The 22,370-nt window shown below is 39.0% G+C and overlaps 2 protein-coding genes across 5 annotated transcripts in view; both read right to left on the bottom strand.

The window, feature by feature from the left end:
• BRIP1 (BRCA1 interacting protein C-terminal helicase 1) overlaps positions 1-5,447 on the bottom strand; it is a 57,101-nt gene extending 51,654 nt beyond the window's left edge. For 2 of the 4 annotated variants that reach the window (XM_035343266.1, XM_035343269.1), the window contains exons 1-6: positions 5,310-5,447; positions 3,995-4,114; positions 3,458-3,569; positions 2,750-2,944; positions 2,338-2,465; positions 1,290-1,424 (exon numbers count right to left, since the gene is read on the bottom strand). In XM_035343266.1, coding sequence (XP_035199157.1) covers positions 1,290-1,424; positions 2,338-2,465; positions 2,750-2,944; positions 3,458-3,569; positions 3,995-4,087 — 663 coding nt within the window. In that variant the 5' untranslated portion in view covers positions 4,088-4,114; positions 5,310-5,447. Of the gene's footprint in view, positions 1-1,289; positions 1,425-2,337; positions 2,466-2,749; positions 2,945-3,457; positions 3,570-3,994; positions 4,115-4,924; positions 5,146-5,304 lie in introns of those variants that run through there. The other 2 variants (XM_035343268.1, XM_035343267.1) reach the window with 2 other exon arrangements.
• A 295-nt stretch (positions 5,448-5,742) lies between these two features.
• Positions 5,743-22,343, bottom strand: INTS2 (integrator complex subunit 2). Its single transcript, XM_035342847.1, has 24 exons — positions 21,950-22,343; positions 21,467-21,605; positions 20,696-20,798; positions 20,301-20,414; positions 19,503-19,633; positions 19,229-19,402; positions 18,781-19,007; positions 18,144-18,269; positions 17,495-17,566; positions 17,288-17,402; positions 16,911-16,979; positions 16,330-16,464; positions 15,645-15,821; positions 14,835-14,943; positions 14,005-14,109; positions 13,363-13,527; positions 12,948-13,149; positions 12,688-12,813; positions 11,094-11,283; positions 10,217-10,462; positions 9,081-9,188; positions 8,372-8,477; positions 8,020-8,196; positions 5,743-7,232 (listed from the first exon to the last, which is right to left on the bottom strand). Exons 1-24 carry the CDS (start codon positions 22,240-22,242, stop codon positions 7,063-7,065), a joined length of 3,579 nt encoding a protein of 1,192 aa, XP_035198738.1. The 5' UTR covers positions 22,243-22,343; the 3' UTR covers positions 5,743-7,062.
• Between the last annotated feature and the right edge of the window lie 27 nt (positions 22,344-22,370).

The raw sequence follows: 22,370 nt of genomic DNA, 5'->3' as shown, positions 1-22,370 counted from the left end.
AACTTTCCAAAACTAATAAAAATTACTTCCCATTAAATGACCTAGAAAACAGCTTTACTTCTGTCAAGAAAAGATTTATCTCCCAGTCTCTTAAAGCAATACCAAAGCTTTTGGCTTGTTTTGTGTTTACAAGAGCAGAGTATACTGGAAAGCAGCTCTTGAAGTTAAAACAAACACTGATTAAAATAAAAGCTACATTCAGTCACACGAAGAGCCAAGTGCTGTTGGAAAAGAGCTAAGAGAATCCAAATGCTTGTTGAAACCAAGCACATTTCCAAACATGCATGCAAATCCCTGTACTTGGAAGGACAGTTATCTACAGATGGGTATTACTATAAAACAACATACAAAACAGGAAAGGGAGAATGTTCTTTGCCTTTTGAAAAGAAAGCCGATTTCCATCCTGAACAAAGCAGTAAGGGACAGAACTCATTCTTCTCTCATATTTGCCTCAAACTTATACAATTGCATGTTCTCCTGTATTTGAATATTGGCAAGAACTATTCTGTCACAGCCTTTGATAAGCACTCATGGGAGCTACGTCACTAATGTAACTGGGCATCTCACATTCATCTCTGCACTGTCATATTTTTTATCCTACTGGTTTTGCTTAAACATGCTTTTGTCTAAAATGAATAAAACTCAAACACCAAGAATTGCAGAGAATGCCTAGCAGAAAGCTTCAGAAACAGCTGCAAATTTGTACCTCAACTCCTGTGATACCTCTGCTATGAAAGCAATCGTTTTACTAGAAAAAATAAATATCACAGCAACACAGGATTTTTCTCCTTAATCATGTGCAATATTTATTAGTAATGTTTTGTTGTAATATATTGTAAAGCTAACTTCCATGGTCCTAGTTTCAAGTTTTTCTACGGCGTCACAAACCCACTATAAATGCGGGTCTAACATACAAATTTTACACATCCTATAGAACTGCTGCCACATATTGGAAGTTTACAGTCTGAAAGCAGAGCCAGATTATTAACTATTGGGGAACCATGGCCAAAAGAATTCAACCAACTGTTTAGAACAATTTGAATAGATATAACTTACACTTTGCAAACCATGTTGGTTAGACACCACCATTAGCAGTAAAAGCCAGTAGTTCTCACTATAGATAGTGACAACATATTACTTTAAAGCAAGTTACAAGGCCATAAAGCAGCTGGAAGCACAGTGCTTTGCAAAACTCTATTAGCAAGCTACATGTGATGTATAATCTCTTTACAGTCAAAAAAAATGCTCTTGAACAACAATCATGATGTAAAACATGTTATATTACTTACTGTTTGGGCAGAAAAAGTAAGGTTCTTCACACTTTTTTCAGAATGAACAATCAACTCCCCATTTTTCCTCTGATTATAAACTTGTAAAGCATCAACTAGCTGGACTCCTTTTGCAAAGCAATGCCGTTTTCTAACCTGTAGGGGAAAAGAAAAAAAAGTACTGCATTAAAACATATGGGGCTGAAGTACGTACTCACAATAGCCATGTGTTTCGTTTCAGATGTTTTCCACTGGATCCGTGTCAATAACATTGTGCATCATAATATCAATGAACAGTATAACCAAAACTAAGTTACACAAAAGTCACCTAGGAAGAGCTATAAAATTGTAACTACTAGTTCCGTACAATAACAAAATTTCTAACAGTTTACTGCTGAGCTTTATTTTTTTATTTCACACTGTTACAAAACTGATAAAGATTATAATACTATACATACAAGCAAACTTCCATAATTAAAATAACGCAAAGTAAGTTCAAGCCATATTAATCTAAGAATTTAAACATAGGGAACTAACTATCTGACCCGTACTCAGAAGCAATTTAAGCTATTTATAGCACACATACGAATATAAATACTAAGTTATGTGATACCAACACTGACAAACATGAAGAAAATGTGACAGAAATACCACACTCCACATCACAGGCGAGAGGTAACTACATTTGAAAGCAGGCATTTTGAAAAGCTTGTAAAACACAGCTCTACCATGGTATTATTTGTATTTTACAAATACATTTGCAAGAGCATCCAATTCTAGAACCTCATACTTTCACTACATGTTACAGATCAACTGGTGAAAATATACTGTGGGGAAATTAAGTGTTTAAACATGGAAGAAGTCATTTAGGACATGGTATTATGAATAATATAATGCTACAACAGGCTCCTTTGTTACAACAAAAATGAACAAAATCTGTCAATCTAAATTATGACTGTGGTATGACTCAACAATTCTCTATGCCTTTCCCTGAAACGTTGATTGGTATTTGACAGCTTTATTTGAGAGCTATCCCTGGGTAATCTTACTGCCAGTAAACTTTGCTCACCTGTTGCTCAGTTTCTAAAGGACGAATCCTTTTCCTGTCTACTTGAAAATCATCACTCTCATTTTCACATAGAGATGCCCTTTTTTTGGCAGACAATTTTGAAGCCAGGGTATTGCTTTCCTTGCATTCTGAAAAATATAAAAAATGTTTTTTTTAAAAAAAAAATGCATGCCCACTACTAGAAATGCATTAAGCTGTGGCAACATTTAAAAAATAGAATTTATTATAAATATGGTTAAGACACACGATGTAGGAAATTTCTAGACTACCAGTTCCATGCAGGGCAGAATCAAGCAGCACTCTGCTATTATGATGATAAAATAGTTCCTGACTTGAAAGCATAAAAAGTGACAGTGCTGGCTACGTATTTTACTGCTAGAACAGATTCTTAGCTGCCTATGTACGAAGTTACCTGTGTTTGTTTGCAGGCTTCCAGTTTTTATGGAACTTTCTGTTTCATAATTATTAGAAGAACAAGAAGCACCATGATTCGCACTTGTAGCAGCCTCACTGCTCTCGGACTGGGAATGACACGTACAGCGACACGGTGGTAAGGCTTCTGGCTCTCTGTCTTCCTTTTCACATGACGATTTAAGCAGTAATTTCTCTAAGGAAGGTAAAGGACATGGTCATTTGTCTTCCATTAAAACCTATTTGGGATTATACATGAGCACTAGACTTTCGTAACAGTTAAGATGAAAGAGTTCATTTAGGTACCAGTTATAAACCTCACATCCCTCTACATGCTACACAGACTGAACAAGCTGTCATCGCTCTTTGAAGAACTGCAGCGCAAAGAACTGTAACAACTTGCAGAACCGAAAAATGCCCCTCTTTTGCAATTCAATCTACGTAACTGCCAGCCACAGATATTTGCTTTTAGAGTTTGAACAGCCATATAATTCCCTTACGATAACAGATAGCTAAATCCATTTTAACATGACAATTACTGGCCATTACTGTTTTGTTTGCCTAACGCCACGTTGCCAATAAGCCAATACGTATAACCATGGACAAAGACCTAGCTAGACTCCTGAAACCAAACGTTCAAAGGCTGAAAAAACAACAATTCATTATAACGTTGGTAATAACAACAATGCAAATGGACATTACAACTTACCATACATAGACCGCTGCCATGATAATGCAGAACAAAGTAACGCCAAGCTTTTGCCGCTTCCTGTGGGGCTCTCCAATAAGCAGTGCTGCCTGCTGTTTAAGCCCTTAACTATCTTTAAAGAGAATGACAAGAACTAGATCAGAATTAACAGGAAAAAAAAAAATAAAAAAATAAAATGAGGATATCTTTAACTATGCTTCTAAAAATAGATCAGGACACCTGCTGTTTTGTAAAAAACAGAAACCACCCAATCATCTTTCAGAGTACCCACGGGTCAACAAGCCTTAGCTGTATTTTTCTCAGGAGGAACATGCTCCATGTTCACAAATCCAAAATGCACTTCAACATTACCCCGCTAGGGTTCTGAATATGATAGGGTTCTATCATTGTACAGCACAGAGACCAGTAAGTTACATTGCAATTGAAATTCTCAAGATATTGGAAGCTCTGAATTTAATGTATTAGTTTCCTAAAGGCTGACGGGTACTGCAAAGCATAAGCTATTAGCTCAGCAGATGCTAACATGAATCTACTTACAGCATTCATCATAGCAAGCTGTGAAGGGTAAGCCTTGCAAGGGAATATAATCTTCACTCCCCCAATAGTATATTCTGACACATCAGAAGACATTTTTCCACGTTTATTTCAGGTTTATAACTGCAATAAAAAACAGTATTCACAAGTCAACATTAACAACCAGGCAAGGCTGAAACAACATATGGTACCAAACAAAACAAAGCAGAAACTGCTAACCTGCTAAGAGGACTAAGAGTTCAGCATATTAACAACAGTGGCATGTATATGAGTGGCATTTATACTACTTGTCATCTGTTCAGGCCCGGTCCTTGTTACAAATAAAAACAAGTTACCGCCATCTGGTGAGTAACAGTAGGAATTTAAGCAAGCTAAAAATGACAACAATAAACTACGAATGAAATGTATACATCATTTTAGATTCTACTTCTCAGATGGAATATTGTTAGGATAAGAACCTGGATCCGTGGACAGAAAACGTTTTAGTATATTTAAACTACTATTAAGAAAAATAAACAATTTTCCAATTCTGCAGGTCCATTAGCAGAAGGCGCTAAGACACCAAGACGGCGCAAGGCACGATTCAGCTGGCAAGGGTTGCTTGCAGTGTTTATTTTATGACAAAGTACAATTGGACACGGACTTTAAAAAAGGGATGTTATAAACCAACATGCTGTCATTCACTCTACTATTCCCTTCTGTTAGTGTTCTTTCACATTTTTCTCACTCTGGAGAATAAAGGCAGGTCAGTTTCCCTGTCATGCTGAAAAATTCTGAATTAAAAACACTGTAGAACGGTATGGCTTTAAAAAACGGATAGTTTTTTTAAAGGCACAGGAACTCATCTTGCAGGTTTTCAGCGTGTACAGAATAAAAGAGTTTGATGTTGGCGGTCTTCCAGCAACACGTGAACTCGCTAACCTGTGTCCTCACCTGACTTTTAACGTGTAAACGCAGACACGAGAAAATCACCCCCGCGTGCCATGATTCACCTCCAGCACCGGCTCTGCCAACACCAAGTAAGCCCTAGCGAAAAGAGGAGACCGGGAGCTCACGGGAAGCCCCTCCCCTCAAACCGCACCCGGGGAGAGGCTTTTCCCTAAAACGGCGGGCAGAAGGCGGCGGCCACCGGAGGCCCGGGGAGGTGAGAGCACAGCCCGGGGAGCCCCGCTGCGGGGCGGGGCGGGGCGGGGCGGGGCAGGGCAGGGCAGGGCAGGGCAGGGCACGGAGCCCCCGGAGCGCTTTAACCTCCCTCAGGGCCGCCCGCGGAGCCGTCCTCCCCCCTGCCCGCTCCCCCCCGGGGCCGCGCGCACCTCACCTCAGGCGAGGCCGCCCCCGGCAGCCTCCCGCTTCCCGCCTCCCGCGCGGCTCGGCCCCGCCCGCCAATGGGCTGTAAGGGAGGGGCGCCGAGCCGCCACTCGGCGAGCTGCACACTGAGCGCCCCCCCCCCCGCCCCGCCGCACGGGTAGAGCCAATGGTGATGGGCCGTGTTGGCTTCCGGGTTGCCGTTGTTGCTAGGTAACCACGCAGCGCAGCTCCTCCAGCCGCCCTGGTGCTGCAGTTGGGCCTGGGCTGCCCCCTCCTTCCCCCTCCTCCCCCCCCCCCCCACTGCCCCCTCCTCCCCTCCTTACTGCCCCCCCTCCCTTTGCTGCCCCCCCCCTTAAAACCGCATCAGTGCCTGCGGATCCCTTTCACATTAAAAGTAGAAGCATCTACGAATCGATTCAAATCATCTTTTTTATTTTTTTTTCTTTAAATACAAATACAGCATATAAAATTACACAACAGGAAAAAAACAGCACGTGTTTAAATTATTTACATACATTACAGCGAGACGACAAAACCATCCTTGGGAGCCTGACAGTGTCGGCACATGGTCGGAGCACACCCATGAGCCTGGCACACAGCTGGGAACCAGGCTCGGCAATCCAGCGCTCGTGTCTCTCACTCCCTGTCCATCACAAGAAGCAGATGTATGCAAGACTTTCTCAAGTCACACTAAAGAATCAGACCATTATTTCTGGAATATAAGATGACTTAAACTGAAACATATTTTAATTAAGGATCCTGGATGTTGTAATTCAAGAAACAGCAAATCTAGGTTGCCAAGCTTAGCAATCCAAGTGTGTTGAAGTACAACGTTCAATTCTGGCACAACAGCCAAACAATCTTCCTTCTCTGTTGCAGACACATGTGCTGCCTCACATAAGAGCTTGTGTAAGCTTCAGGAACATTGCACCATAAACACCCTCCTGCAATGCCACAAAACATCCGTCAAGCCTAACTGCTGCAGTTGTTAATGAAGGAACAACCAACTGCACACAGTAAGCACAAAGGATTCTTCAGCCTTCTTGTTCACTAAGCTGTGTGGAACTGCTTTGGTATGGCTGAAATCTGTCATCCCTTTCACTACAGGAATTTAGCTTCTGGCACAGTCGCCTCCAACACTAATTTCTGTCTAAGCCTATCCTGATGACAACTTAAGATACCTTTTCCACTTTATTTCTTTGAGACCAGTTTCAAACTTCCACTGAAGGCTGTCTGATCTTTAAAGTTATTGATCTCATGAATTCACATTTTGACCAATGGTTTGAAAAGGGAAAAAAAAAAAAAAAAAGTTAAATCTTTTTTGCTCTGCAAGGTTGTGGGACAGTCATTTATTTGAACTTTAGTAGAATTCTGAAATGTCAATTTTTTCTTAGCCATCATTTTGTCGTTTGCTCAACAAATTCAGTACTCGCTTCACGGTGTCAAGAAACCTCTTATGGGAACGTTGCTGTATCACAGAGTTGCATAGAGTGTGCATCCAAGCAAGCCTGAAAGATCACGCTTACTTTCACTGGAAATGATTTACCCACCACGGCAGCCTCAAAAGTTTTCACTGGAAGCAAAACAAGTCTCCCTGAAGTACTCTTTTTTTTTAAAAAAAAAAGAATGTTCAGACATGATCAAATCCAGTGAAAGAAAAATTTCTCATGTTCCAGCTCCTGAATCCACTTTGGCAGCTCTATCCAAATTTAGACACCATAGGCCATGGGACTAGCTACAGTATAATTTCATTTGCGTTCTTCCTAAACTCCACTTACGCTCATGTTAATTATTTCAATGATAGTGCTCTCAACACACTGGCATAACTGAACATCGGGGTCCATACTTGCAAAATCCCTTGAACAACTTTTGTAAGGTGAATCTTTACAAAGTCCTGACACTTCATTTGGTTTCTCTTTTAGTTGCTGGAGACCTAAAAAAAATAATAATAATAAAAAAAAAAAACATAAAAAAAACATAAATGAGTAAGTGAATACGTTGTTATATTACACCCATAACCTAAATGCATGCTATGGAATTGTCAATTTAAACCTGGTACATGAAACAATGATGGTTGAATTCCACAGGTTATTTCTATAGACAATACAACTTTTCTTTTTCACTTACCTGTATCTGCCTCCTTGTTTCTTTTTATATTCCCTTTTAATCTCTTAAACATAAATATCATAGCATCAGAGAACACTGAATCCCATGAGTAGAACATTTGTGTTAGACAGAAAAAAAGACAATTACTTGCTGAAAGTCAACCAATAGAGTTGAACAGTTGTACAAGGCTCAGATAGCTCATTTGACTATGCATTTCCAATGGACTAGGAAGGTTTATACGACCATTATGCCTCACCTGAGAGACAGAAGCATCCTACTGTTCCCAAAAGCCTTAGCTTACATTTTAGCCTTGGACTATAACAGCAAATTCTATGGAAAACGCTTGCACAGATACATCTTGCAATGATACAAATGGAAAAACAAAGGAGAAGGCTGGCAGTGCTAAGCTTAATAAAAGGGGTGCTTCCAGGGGGCCCTTCAGCTTCTAACTTCTCCAACACAATAAATCCACTGAACCCTATCCCTTCTGTATTTACAAATTAACAGTAGTACATTTCATATTGCATTTACTATGCTTAAACATTTGAAACATTAACATTATTTTCTCCCTAGGACCATGACGTTACCTTTGAAATACAAGCTGCTTTACTTACGTGTAATAATTGGGTCAAAGTCTCTTGTCTGTGTAGCAACATCAGAGGCACAAACTTGCCCAATCTGTATCAGCAGAGACATAATATCCTCATACAAAGGAGGGAAGGCTTGACAGAATGACACCAAACAAGGCAGGGTTGGCATAAAAAAGGTATAGCGCTTTGATTGGGTTAGAACTATAAAGGAAAAGGAAATGGTTAAGTAAAAGAACAACTATTATCAAAATCCAGTCAAGAATTGTTGTTACTTTTACAATCGTAATTAACACAGTGGCATTGTGGCAAAATTTTATTCAATCTAGACAAATCTAACTTACACAACAAGACATTTAGGAGTTGCTGAAACACTTACCTGTGAGTAGGGTTCCCATCACATTGATAGCTAAACGAGCCACACTGAGAGATTTAGGTAGTGCGTACTGGATGCACAAATACGAAAGTAACTGGATAGCAAATATCTGTTAAGTAGGTGAAAAACAAAAGAAAAATAACCAAAAAGTTATAAATTGTTTTGTAATTTCAATCCAAAGCTCTTCATGTAATTTAGGAGTTAGTAAATATTCCCCATCTTATAGTCAGAAAATAAAAGCCAGAGAAATCTTAAAAACAGTTACTGTGAAATTTTTATGCTGATGTATAAAAAATTTAAAAATCAGATGTTTAACGTTAAACAAACAGGTTTTCAAAATCTAAACCTTTATGCAAGTTCCTCTAGCTATAAAGTATCAAATAAAAGCTAAGAAAGCAAAACTTCTGCCAACTGATATATATACAAAAAAGTTGTTATTGAAAGTGCTTTTATGTTCTTGAAAGTAATATTGAAATTCATGAGCATTTCCTAAACAAGTGTACTCAGACATGTCAGCTGAGTCGTCACAATCCCAGATTTGGCAGCAGGGCTTTTAGGCTAAGGTAAAAGTGCTACCGATACTACCTTAATATACTGGGCAGGTTAGAATGAGACTTATTTTTAAGTGATCCTTTTATTTTCTCCCCCTAACCAATACTGCATCGCTGTTAACTACTTACAGTGACTCCCAAACGAGATGACTGCACAGTACCTGTTTTTCAAGTTCAGGCTGGGCAATGAGCTCAGGTATGAAATCCAGACAGATGTGCATTGATGGAATCCCCGCCACTGTCAGTGCCAGAAGTTCACACGGATAACCCTGTGGGATTAAGGAAAGAAAACAGATATGCCCAAGGTGTTTTAAAAATTCTGCTTCAATTAAAGTTTTAAATTTGATCTGCATTAATTCTTTTTTTTTTTTCAAAATATAACTCGCTTTTGTTCAAAAAGACAAGCAACAGGCCTGTACCCCCAAGGCAACATGAAGTAGGCTGGGTGACACGCCCAGGGTCTGAACCAGTTCTTTATCCACAGGACTCAACCTACTATTTGCATATAAATTCCCTCTCTGCTCCCCAAACTAAACCAAGCTGCATTGACTCTTTTCTTTTGTGTCCTTGCCCTGTGTTCCAAACACCACTATAGGCCCCAACTTGCTTATTTCACAACTGCACTATTACAACTTTTCCAGTCACTTAATCAGTTCCAGGTCAAGGAAAATTAACTGCTTTTAAAGAGACTACCATCTGGCAACGAGTGATTTAACACATACCAAAAAACATATTTATATAAAAAAAATTGCTAAGCCTCCCCCCACTTCTTTTTTGTGAAAGCCTCCAGCTGCTGTGGCAGGGGCATCCTTTCTCCTTCCACTCTAAAGAGAGAAAGTGTGCCCTAGCAAAAAGGAAAGATATGAAGAACTTGATATTTGAGGCCAAATTACAGTTTTGAATAATGAGTATATTAATTCAAGAACATGGCCAGAAAAACACTAAACCACACAAGATGTGGAACAAGTAATTACAAGATGAGTATGCCAGTTTTCTTTGGCCTAGAATGGACACACTACTTCAGTATAAAAAATGGCAAAGGCACAAACAAAGCATGTGTTTAATGATGAACAGGCATCGTTTAGCTGCTCCCCTCTCAGCTACAACACTGAACAAAAGCACTGAAATTTGGTGAAAATGTGGGTACTACAAATTTGGAAAGATGGAGAAAAACAGGGGTGTGCTTTTGTAATTTGTGAGGAACACAACAATAGCATCCAGCATTCTCTGACCACTCCATTTGGCTCTCTCCTAACTAGAAGAAACATGAAAAGAACTAAAATAATGCAAACCAGACCTGGAAATGAACTAGTTTTACTATGTTGGGGTCAGCTATATACATCTGATGCAGCAGACAGCAGATCAGACACTGGACCTCTCGAAGATTGCACAGCAAGCTATCTTCTTCTTCCTCTAGTTCTGGACTCTTAGGACCTGAGGTACTTTGAACGCTCTTTAGCAAACTGTATGTATCACTGCCCTGATTTTTCTCTTCTTCTGTCGGTAAGCAGATCTCTAGAAGAATCTGCACAGCAGCGCTGTCCTGTGAAGAAAACAAGCAACAGAGCACACATGAAAAAATAAATAACAAACAAAATACAAAGTAATGACAAATTTAAGAAACTAAAGGCTGCCAAATGGCTAGAATTTCTGGCTATAGAACATTTTTCTATAGGAAAAAAAAACAAACACCTCAGTTCAAGAACCATAAACGCTAGAGAACATTAACAAATTATCTGAACAAAAGCTTAAATCCACCAGATTACCATGATCACAGATCAGAACAATCTTTTCAAGGGAATCACGTACTGTTTCAAAACACATCTCCAACAGTCCCCTAAAGCATTCAGATCAGACAAATAATGCTCATGGCCATGCAGTTCACAGGATTTGGAATGCACTATGTTACCCATTTAAGTATAAAATCTCCATTAACTCAAAAATCATCTTCTAAGAGGGACTCCAGATATGCCATTCTTCCAGACAAAGGTAAGAAGAGAATGCCTGTGAAACAGGATTACCCAGGAATCCCCAGAAAATATTTAACAATCTGAATGCAAGAATAAAAAATAATAATTAAAAAAAGAGACAACCTTTTTATTTATTTTTCGTTTCTGTATTTGTTTTGTGATTGTCTTTCCTCATGTCATTCAATATCCATTCCTCCCCCTTACCTGAGCAGCAAGCAATGCATTTTTTAATTCTTCCCTTGTAACTTCTGGGGCTTCTGGACCCATTGCATTATTTTGGGATGGCCTAATGTCCTGCTCTGCTGTTTCTTTTAGGTGAGCATTGAGGTAAGCTTTCGAAGCAAGAAGATATCCATTCAACATGTGCAAAGTTATGTCCATCAGAGGAGGGCTCCTAATATAGGAACACATACAATAAAGCCATTTCAGTAAGCAGAATAATAAGACAGTAACAATAAAAGCAAACTAGAAGAACTCCACAAAGATTCACTTGGTTGTACTCTGGTCCATACTAAAGCTGCTTTCTCCAACACAGCAAAATACTAAAGGTCTTTCTGCCGTCCTGCCACTCAGTCCTACCTCTCTCATGCACCATAAGCATGCACACACTCTACACAAACAAGGAGCTACTTCAGAGAATAACTTCTGACAAACAAAAGAAACTAGAAAAATTTCTGCTATACGTGAATTTAAACCAAAATAATGATCTGAATGATGGAGAAAAAATAAGGCAGAGAAGCTCTGAACAACTGCTTCCACAATACTAACATGATGGTTTTCAAATCACATTGTATTATAAATCTCTCTGACAGTTTTAGAAGCTTAGGGTTTTCAATTTGCAACCAGGGCTGAATGGACATACATTTAAATATTTCTCCTCCGGGTTGGCATTAAAGATGTCATCAATAGAAACTTGAAGTCTAGCAGTGTTGCAGAAAGCCTAATGAAAATTGGATTAACAGCTCAATTGCTAAAAGGCAAGGGGGCAGATGCATACCAACAAGAACATGAAGAACAAATTGAGCTGATACTAGCTATTTATTATGAATACAAGGGTACTAAAAAAAAAAAAAAAAAAGGCGAAAAGGGAAAAAATAAACCACAACTGACAGAAGATGTGAAAAAGAATACAAAAAGGAAAAAAGCTAGGGACTGAAGTACTTTTACAAGCTGGTCTGCTGCTATCATTTATGATCATTTCTACTACTAAAATTCTCAGCTTGTTCTTCTATATCAAAGCCACACTGCAGCTTTACACATCCTCCTCTGTCATCACTGACAGCTACAGGAAGTACTGCTAAAAGACTTAGTTGAAAAATGAAGCAAATCTACCTCTGTTATATACATCCAGCACCCGCTGGCAGAAACCGTTACCCAAAAAGAGAGTATTTACAGGCCCATGAAGGATGTCAAAAGACAATTGCGAAGTGGAAGGATGCTACAGTTACAACCACCACCACCACCATGTGGCAGCAGCCATTTTAAGCATGCTGCAATGTCTAGAACAAATTCACACACACAAATCTAAAATGGATGATCTATGTGCAAATCTCAGAGTTTCCAAAATAGAACTACGTGTAGGGCTGTTTAACAAGACACTCAGCTGGACAATATGACATGCTCAAACAGCACACACGGTTCACTCAATCCTCAGACCAACAAGCTTAATACAAGAATATGGTGCAACAAAAGATGGAACTTAGGAGCTCATATGACTAGTATGAAAATATTTCAAACAGCACTCACTATGTATCAATATAAGTACGGCAGGGCATAAAAAGCTAAAAGAGATGCTTACCTATGAACTCTCTGATCACATCTTAGTACAATCAAAGGATCAATCATCAGATCATTCTGAGTGTATTTCTGCTGTCGGACTATTTTTACTGAAGGCTGCAGAGCGTTAACAGTCATAACCCACAACCTAAAATGAGATTATTTTAAAGTTTTTTCTTAATAGATAAGAAAAAAAAAAGAAAAAAAAAGTCCATAAGAAAAAAAAAAGGATTTGTTCACTGCTGTTCGCAACAGCAAACTGAAATAGTATTTTGAACCTACCTTCTCGGCATCACAGTGTTAAGGACCATCCAAAGTTTATTGACGGTCTGAAGAATCCTCCGAGGGACTCCAGCATTCAGCAAGCAATTCATATTTGATGTCAATACTTCTGCATATGGGATCAATTCACCAGCTGAGAGAAGTGTTAAGTGCTCTAAAATCTGCATCAGCTGGGTATGATTTCCAGGCAGCATGGAAAATGCTATAAAATAGAGACAATGGTAAAACTGGACTTCTGACATTTTTTCTGACTTCTTGACCTGAGGACTCATAAGTTAACGAGCTTGCAGCAGAATATTTTGTTTGATCATACTGCATTTGCATAAAGAAATTAAATGACTATGGACTTCCAAACCCACTATATTCCTTCCACCAGTTTGGAGAGAAAATTGCTTACTCCAAACAAAGCTTTTACCTTCCTGGAGCTGTTTAGGAGAATGATTCTTCGCAATGCTTGTAAGAAGCATCCTCCTCAGTAAGGCATCAGTGCCCGTAATCTGTTCCTCACAGATCCAGTCTTCCACGATGCAGAGGTGAGGGTAGTTAGTTGCAAGAAGGCGTAACAGTGCAGAATGCAAGCCTTTAAGGGCATTAAGAAAGTATACACTTTAGATTTAAATAGCTACATTAGTCACCCCAACACATTTGTGCCTACCATTTCAACAACAGATCTTAACTGAATCACTGCCAAAACGTTCAATGAGCTTGCACGTTTTTATAGCCTGAAATTCTACCTCCAGCAGAAAGGAAAAGTTCCCTTTTGGAAAGGTGGGAGGACCCTACAGTAGCTTTTCAACTTAGCCTGAAACAATTATAAATTCTCAGGTAATTCCTACGTTAAAAACTATTCTAGGTAGGTAAGGCCTACTCTAGAACTACCCTCCTCGAATTTTCACTGTTACTCTTTAAATTTAGCTATAATTTCACTAGTTACTATTGACACCGTTTAAAAGAAACAAAAAGGCAAGCACACTATGAAACAACCAACAGCAGAAGAGCTGGAAACAAGCTTAGCTTTCTTTCTTCATGGACATTAGCCTTTGATGCACAGATATACCTCCCAGTTCCTGCTGCAGTCCTTGGGCCTGCCGGATGAGGTACTTGATTGGAATCTGATCCATTAACGCCGAAGAGTAAGACTTGGGTTTTCTTTGCATGGCAGCTATAAGGGAATGGGAAAAAATCCACACATAACAGTTACAGTGTGAAAAAAATATATATTTCCCTGACTGAATCAAGTAAGGAAAATGTAAAGCATTAGCCTCTATATTATTCAGTTAAAATAGAGAAAACCCCTAATAGCACATCTCATTCCTGGAAAAGCATTAAACTAAACCCTTTAGGAAACTATTTCTGTGAACATTTCCATTTAAAGATTTCCCTGTCATTTAGATTTTTCAACAACATTTTCGTACTATTTTTGATCAAGTGCAACAGATTTTGAGATCATACTCAAATCTGCACTGTTTTAAGCCCCAATTTGAAAGCTAGAAAGGTCCATTCAGCCTTGCCAACTATAAAATCATAAAATTGCCAGCCCAGAGATGTGCTTAGTTTGCTGACATGCGAACAAATGAAGATCTGAAGTGATTAAGAAGATGGCCGTAAATACTTATAAAAATATATAAGTGTATTTCTATAAATATAAGTAACTTTTTGGCCAGCATGGACCTTTTTCGATCTGGAAAACCAATTGTTCAACTATGGAGTTTTAGCAGAAAGTTTATTTGTTTAATTTCTATGGCAATGGTGCATTTACTACAAGAATCTAAGCTTTTTATACTGTGCTTGAATCTGACAGCAACATAAACTTTCGTTATTGTAAGAATACCTCTAATTGCATCAATTTTTCAGATTGCTATTTTTCAGAGATCCATTCACATATACCTAGTGTCTTTGTGTTTGCCAGAAGTGCTTCTTCGTACGACAGGACATAATAGAGGACAAGCAACTGCGTTGTGATGCTGTAACGCTGCGTAAGACGAGTATTTTCTCCCTGCATAGAAAACCACATACAAAGGTCATGTTGCATTCCTGATTCCTGAGAACAAAAATTTGTATTTACCTGCAAGTATGAAGAAGGATAAAGCAATAAACCTTGTATAAAAATATCAAGCCATAGGAGGTCCAAGCTGAAAATGGCAGTTGTTTTTTTTCTTTTCTTAAATGAGTTTCAAACATAAAAGGTATTTTTGATGTCTTGGGAGTCCCAGGATTCCAGCGCAAGTTAATGTTTACTACTCATTCAGCATGCATCCAAGGAACCCACACTTCTATCAAAAAGAAAATGTTTCTTTCAAAAACAGCTAGAATGCTTCAATTACATAGTATTTTTGAACTAAGAAGGCCAAATCAGTACAAAAATTATGCAAATCCAAGATAACTCTTCTTTCCAATTCATTTTACTGTTAGGAAGAACCTGTGATTTTTAAGAAGTGCTCTAATTTGTATTTTTAATAGTTGGAGTTGATTACTTCCCAAATAAAAGGGTAAAAGGGGGACAAATAGCAATTCTCCTAGAAATCTAGGTAGCACTAACAAGACTCACTTATAAACACATGACTATCACTGTAGGGCAAGGAGTATATAAGGACTAAAGACAAAAACTGAGACAACTTACAGAATCTGAAACAAGCATGTATACAATATACTGAACCACACATACATTGACATGAAAGAAACGAACAAATCATTTACCCCAGTGAGTCCCTGGAAAACATTCAGTATCTCCTGTTCCGTGACAGGCTGATTTGTGGCTTCTGGGTTGGATTTTGATGCAGGAGTAAGAATAGAGTTAATGTACACATCAATAAGAGGAAGCAGCTGAGGATGGAGTGGGGTGGTGGTTTCACAGAGCTGCCGATAGATCCAGTCCTAGAAAAAAAACACGCCACTATGTTTAGTTTCAAAGCTGACGGGTAATTCTTTTGTTTGCAAGTACATTTCTTTTAAACTAGGTACAAAAAAATGTATTTGAACAAGGTTTTGACTTTGAAAAGTATAATACCTGTTCTGAGTTGAATGTAGTCATAAACTGCATATCCAAAAAGAGCTTTCTCTGCTCTACAAAGATCTACCAATAAAGCTTGTCCTGGCTGAAAACATCGCTCAGACTATGATTTTACTAAGCACAGAAAATTGACAGTGATAACTTTCTAATTATATGTAACTTAACTAAGTTCAGACTCCTGGATTACAGAGTTATAACGACGTATCCTAACTTAATAGATTGTCCCTTCTTAAATTATGTGGTAATAGACTGTAAAATTCATGAATAATTCTGTTCATATTGTAACTTCTTAGGCAATTCTATCAAAAAAATGAAGTCTGCAAAGCCTAGTCACATCCAAAAAGGAGAACAGAAATAAAATGAATATCATACCTTAATGGATACTTTGTGCTTGGTGAATGACCGGCTTCTTAAAAGCTGGTAAATGCAGTGAATAGGTAAAAATCCAATAATGTTGGCACTGAGATTGCCTGTAACCGGCACACGAACTGCATGGGCTGTGACAACCTAAAAGAAAGTTATAGTTACCAAGAAAAATACCACAACAATATATATATCACCATATCACAATGCATAAGCACAATGTGACAAAGCTGCACAGCTGCATTCTTTCAGGCATTTATTTTTGAGTGTTTGGTAGCTGAAGAATACTTTTATGTAGTTTAATACAGTATATGCAAAATTGCAGCACACATACTACATTTATAAACAATTTCCTGTTACTATATTTTTTATGTCATTCTGGACTATTTTTCTCTTTTGCTTTCCCATTATTTAAAAACACCCTAATGTTCAAAACACATAATTAGATTGCTGTACAAAAAGAAAAGGCCAAAGTTCTTCATTATAAGGAGGGTGCAACTTCTTGTAGGTCAAACCAAAGCAATTAAAGAAAAAAGAAAAAAAAAAGACAAAGCAAAGTAAAAAAAAATGAAGGCTTAGACTTCAAATACCTGTTCAGTGAAAATCTCTTGTGTGAAGATTGTCTTCATTCTGCTCAGAGAGCTGGGCTTTATGACAATCTGAAACAATACCAAAAAAACAATTTCCAATTTTAAGTTCTAACTTTCTTTTAAGTTCTCTACGCTTATTTTATTAACTGTTAACTTTTTAAAAATTTGTCTTCATTGTGGTACGACGGATTCACATATCTAAACTGAGTAATTAAATTAACTAATTTAAGTTAGTTACTCATTTCTTGTATATATGTTTACTCAGGTACATTAGCAAAACCAAAGTTTTATATTAAAATTAAAGTAAATACAAAAGTATAAATCCACAGTAAGAAAGTGAATTTTAATGCGTGTTTCAGAAACAGCTTGGGATTTACCTTCATTCCCAAAGTGGAGCAGACTAAATCAATTATAGCACTGAGCTGATTACTGTGGAAATACATGGCTACCAAGAGAAGCATCTCTCCAAAGGAAGCAGACACACCAGAAATGCTACGGTAACAAAGAAGAACAGTTAATTCCCAACAAGACATAAGTAAATATGAGAACACTGATCACTAAAAACAAAAGAAGCCTGCTCTCACCTTTCAAAGTAAGCTTCTTCCTTTATCATCCAGCTAAGCCACATTACCATGAGTTGCTCCTGTTCCGGCGTACTGCACAAAGAAATTACATAAAAGATCCATTTCCCAGGAATTACAGTTAGTTTAACTAACAATTACGAGCAAAAAACAGTATTTGAGGAATTTTATACCAGGATACTTTCTGACACTGTCTACTTAGCATCAAACAGCTGATAAGTACTGATAATTCAGCATGAACTTTGAAGTCTGGGCAAGAGTCCAGTTGTCAGGCAATTTCCTGTCTTGAAAGCACACAGCAAAAAGCTACATCCATTAAATAACTACATTCCTACTTTTTTGAATAAGGTCCCTAAAGAATTTAGCCATAAACATGTTCAATGGAAAACTGGCAAGGCCTACTTTAGCCTTCAAAAACCATTCCAAACTAAGCTACTGCCAATACTCCCCTCAAAAGACTGGCTACCAGCAAGTGGGCGAGCAGAGCACAGTTTCAGACACTTAGAGTAGTATGAGATAAATCCCTTCAACCAATGTAGGGAGATTAGTATAAAGAATGAGGAGAGGAAAAAAATGTGCATCTCTGGAGGTCATTGACTTAAATGTGTTAAAACAGTAATATATTTACAAAACTCCTCCTTTACTGAGGTACCTGACAAGAGTGGAGAAGGCCAGAAGCATACAAAAGGAAAGAGAAACAAAGCGAACACCAGCTGGAGTTGCAGGAGGCCGGCTGGTCATCAGCTGCAGGAGCTGCTCAGCTTCTTCATCAGTTGGTCTGAAGGAGGGGGGGAAAAAACACTGATCATTTAACAGGGATCTCCAACCTCATCACAATGGTTAAAGATTAAGTTTTCTCTGTTATTTAATCTGTTTATCAAGTTACTATCAATATATGAATATATAGATTAACTGGCACTTCTCTTTGAACTTAAGAATCACAGTAAAAATCTCTGCTAAGAGATAACAGCAGCGAGAACACTTCCCCAGGCCATAACCATGCCTATTGGTATGACACACTTAAAACCAAAACTGATGTTGTATGAAGATGCTACATTAGCCCTCTCTAAAATGTAAAACCAGAGAAAAAGAAATTCAAAGTTCATATAAAGTACGTTGCTAGACTATTCAGCTGTTCTACACCCTTAGGCCTAGATTTATTTTAATGAAATCTGTAACACTGATTTTGCAGCATTAAACAGAGGAACGCATTTCATGCACTAATATTATTTTAGGTTAAAAAAAATGATAGACAGTGAGTAAAAACACAGTTTTAAAACATTCATTACTTCAGCCCGGCAATTCCCATCAAAGCGCAATAGAGACGTAACAATGCGCTGGCTTTCACGACATGCTCTTCCTTCAGTCCCGAATACACAGACACATTTGGCTCCATATCAACATCTGCTTCTTCAACAATGTGTGTGCTGCGAACCGTGGGAAGGATTCCCATGAGCTCCAGGAGCAGCTGCCTCCTCATTTGCCAAAGCACAGAACTGATATTATCTCTTTTTCTCTGTGTAAGAGGTTAAAAGAGGAGAACAACAATATAAAATTCATTTATCAGACACTGTATTATAGAAGAGCTTCCATAATGATGAATTCAAGGAAAAAAAAAATGAATATGAAGGAGTTATTTTTTGTTGTAGTTGTTTTGTTTGTTTGTTTGTTTGTTTGTTTTGTTTTTTAAAGAAAATTTTCTTTACCAGGGGAACACGCAAGACATGATTGTCTTACCTGTTGGCCATTTCGGATAAAAGTTCCAAACCAAGTTCGAACCTTTGCGTTTGTTCCAAGTAGCAAACCACTCACAAAACACACCAGGTCACTCACTCCATCGTCTGAAGATTCATTTTTGGTGTGATCCAGGGTCAAAGCTACACCAAGACCTGGTAGATGGCACTCTTCTACCTAGATAAAATATCCAGGCTCATTTATCTTTTTAACATTCCAATAAGGATGACAAATCTGATTCATGTCTTGTCTCATCACAGATGAGTTACAAACTTACCACCATGCCTCGGACCCTTAGAGCTTGGGAAGGGTTCATTTTACACAGGTGACGGAGCGCTTCTGTTCTACGACGGCCTCCAACACTTTCCTCATCCTGCCGTTCACCATTCTTAATCAAGCCTCTACAGACTACATACCCAACAGGAGGTGTTAGAAAATCTGACCTTTCCAACAGAAAGTCACATATCTAGAAACACAAAGCCAAGCCATTTTGTTCGGCTCACTATGATTTATTAGCAGGGCTACTCCAAGAACTGGTGATTAACACTGAGTAGAATGAACAAGGAAATGGTCTTCCTCCTCTGAGAAATTACAGGATCTTTACAGATTTACGCGTTATGCAATTATTACTTATACTCTGTCTAATATAACACATGCATCTGGCAGCCTTAGAGACTGAAATCTTACTGCAGGGTACAGGATACGAAAAGGGCAATGTCAATACACATTTTTCACATCATAACATGGCTCAATCTGAAGGACAGGTACTATTAGCAAAGCTAGACCAGGTTCATTACCCCAGTCATTCACTGCCTTTAGAAATGTGACCTACAGGTGAGGAGCTGCAATACGCACACAGCGAGTCTACAGTTAAGCTGCAAAAATAGGAGTGAATGTGATGAGAAGGGGAGGCCTATCAGCGTCTCTAAGTATAAATGCATTCAGTTACATTTCATAAGCTAAGCACTCATCAGTTCAAATATTCACAGTATATGGTTTAACCTAGAATGAACTTTATTGCTAGAAACTATTTCAAATCTTTATTTGTAAACTGGACAAGAGGAAACTAACTCACCCTCGTTAAAGCTATCAGGAACATTGGCCACCAGGAGGCAGAGGAACCAGGCTCCGTTTTTAACATGCAACAGAGCTTCTGCTACATCAACTATGGGCAACAATGATGGCAGCTCTGGATAAAAAGTTTTAAAAGTTACAGAGTTTCACTATGAAACAAATAAAAACTTGCATTTAATATGCATTTAAGTAACATATCAAATCAATGAATGAAAAAAATCGACCTGTGGTTTATACCTCTTTCAAAAAGCTATACAGCTGAGATTAACCTTAAATCAGCCACGACAGCTCAAAAAGTTTTGTTTTCTTTTAAGTTTGTAAGAAGTTATGAATTCAAAAGCAATACAACATTAATGCAAATAGAATGTATTTATAGTTTTTTATCTATATATATACCTGCTTGCAAAATACAGAGAACATCTGCTGCCTCTTCCAGATAGACAGGACTCTCAAAGAGCTCTGAAGATTTGAGAAAAAATTCTCCATTTGATTCTGACACCTACAAGACATTATTCATCATCACTGAACAAGTTTTATGAAACAATTTGTCTGATCAGACTTTCCTAGATGGAAATTCAATAGATTTAATGTATTTAAACTGCCAAAACCATATAGTTAGAAACATAGAAAAGGAAATGTTTAGAATAATAAATATTTACTAGCAGAAGTACTTCAACACAAGTAGCATTGTTTCTTTCTAGAAGAAAAACAGCTGAGAATTCTAAAAATATGTTAAGTTCACACAAGGAAAATAAAATACAGAAGAAAAAAATAAGAGAAATATGGTAGCTAACATACTGCAATAAGAGTAATAACACAATTTCATTTTCAAATATAGCTTCTGCGCTGATGCATCACAAAATCATGTTGCATTTGAGTAAAGCATGTTATAAGATACACTGATCAAATAGCACATTAGAAAAGATTACCCTTATTTGTTCTGAGGAAGAAACACTTCCTCTAGGATGTTGAGTTCATAAGGAGTTTAACCACAAGCCACTGTTTGATAAAATGGAAACTGTAAACCTTGGTGCAGCAGGTAAGGTCTGGAGAAGAGTACTCACACAACAGCAGTGGCAGTATGTCAACGTATCGAGAGCACAGCCTTCTGGCTTCTTTGTCTTGCTAATATAAAATTCACAACTATCCAGAAATGAAGAAATTTACCTTATTCATAATTGCCAGTAATTCACTAAGTACGAGACGGAGCCGGCGAGGTGAATCGCTGTGCTCAAACTCCAGCGTCAGGCCATGCTGCAGCTGCGACACCAAGATGCTTTCTCCACTGCCTCCTCCTAGCTTGTGCCTAACAGACAATTAAAACACAAGAGTTATCACATTTTTTTGTACACACCGGCAGCTTTTTAGGTCAAAAAAGACAGTAATTCCACAGGAACTTCTTCAACCACGCTAAAGGTTGGACTGTTGTACCTGTAGAGCGTTAGGCAACCTATTTAGGCAGATTAAAGCGGTATATTCAGAAAATACCAGCAGAATGCCAAGGGCCTGTGCTCCCCACAGCCCAGCCAAGGGCCGAGGCAGCTCCTCGGCCCCTCAGCGCGCACCGGTCGCCCCCAGAAGCACCGAATAAACCGAATAAAGCCACCGGAGAAGCCGCAGAGAGGCCTCCGGCAGCCGTCCGGGAGTTACCGGAGCTGCTGCTCTTTGCTGGCGTCCTGCTCCAGGGCGTGAAAGTCAACGGAGAGCAGGGCCACGATGGAGTTGACCGCCTCGACGCCCGAGAGGAGCCGCAAGATGAGCTTTTTGTCCTGCGCCCAGCTCTGGCTCTGGTCTGCGGGGGCGCAGAGCGCCATACGCACCAGGCAGGGCAGCAGCAGCCGCAGCTCGGGGTCGCTCAGGGCGGCCAAGCGCACCACGTCCACCTTCTGCATGGCCTCGAAGGCGTAGGGGCTGACGAACTGCAGCCCCGAGCACTCGGCCATGGCGGCGGCCGGCCCCGGGTCCCCTCAGCCGGGCGCTGCCAACGGCGCGAAGCGATCGCGTCACGGCCCTGAGGGGAGAGGCGGCGGCGGGCGGGCGGCCTCGGCCCGCCCCTTCCTCTCCCTCCCTT

The sequence above is a fragment of the Oxyura jamaicensis genome, chromosome 19 (genome assembly GCF_011077185.1).
Source record: "Oxyura jamaicensis isolate SHBP4307 breed ruddy duck chromosome 19, BPBGC_Ojam_1.0, whole genome shotgun sequence".
Lineage (NCBI taxonomy): Eukaryota > Metazoa > Chordata > Aves > Anseriformes > Anatidae > Oxyura > Oxyura jamaicensis.
Note: the sequence above shows the minus strand (reverse complement) of the source record. Positions and strands in the feature narration are given on the sequence as shown.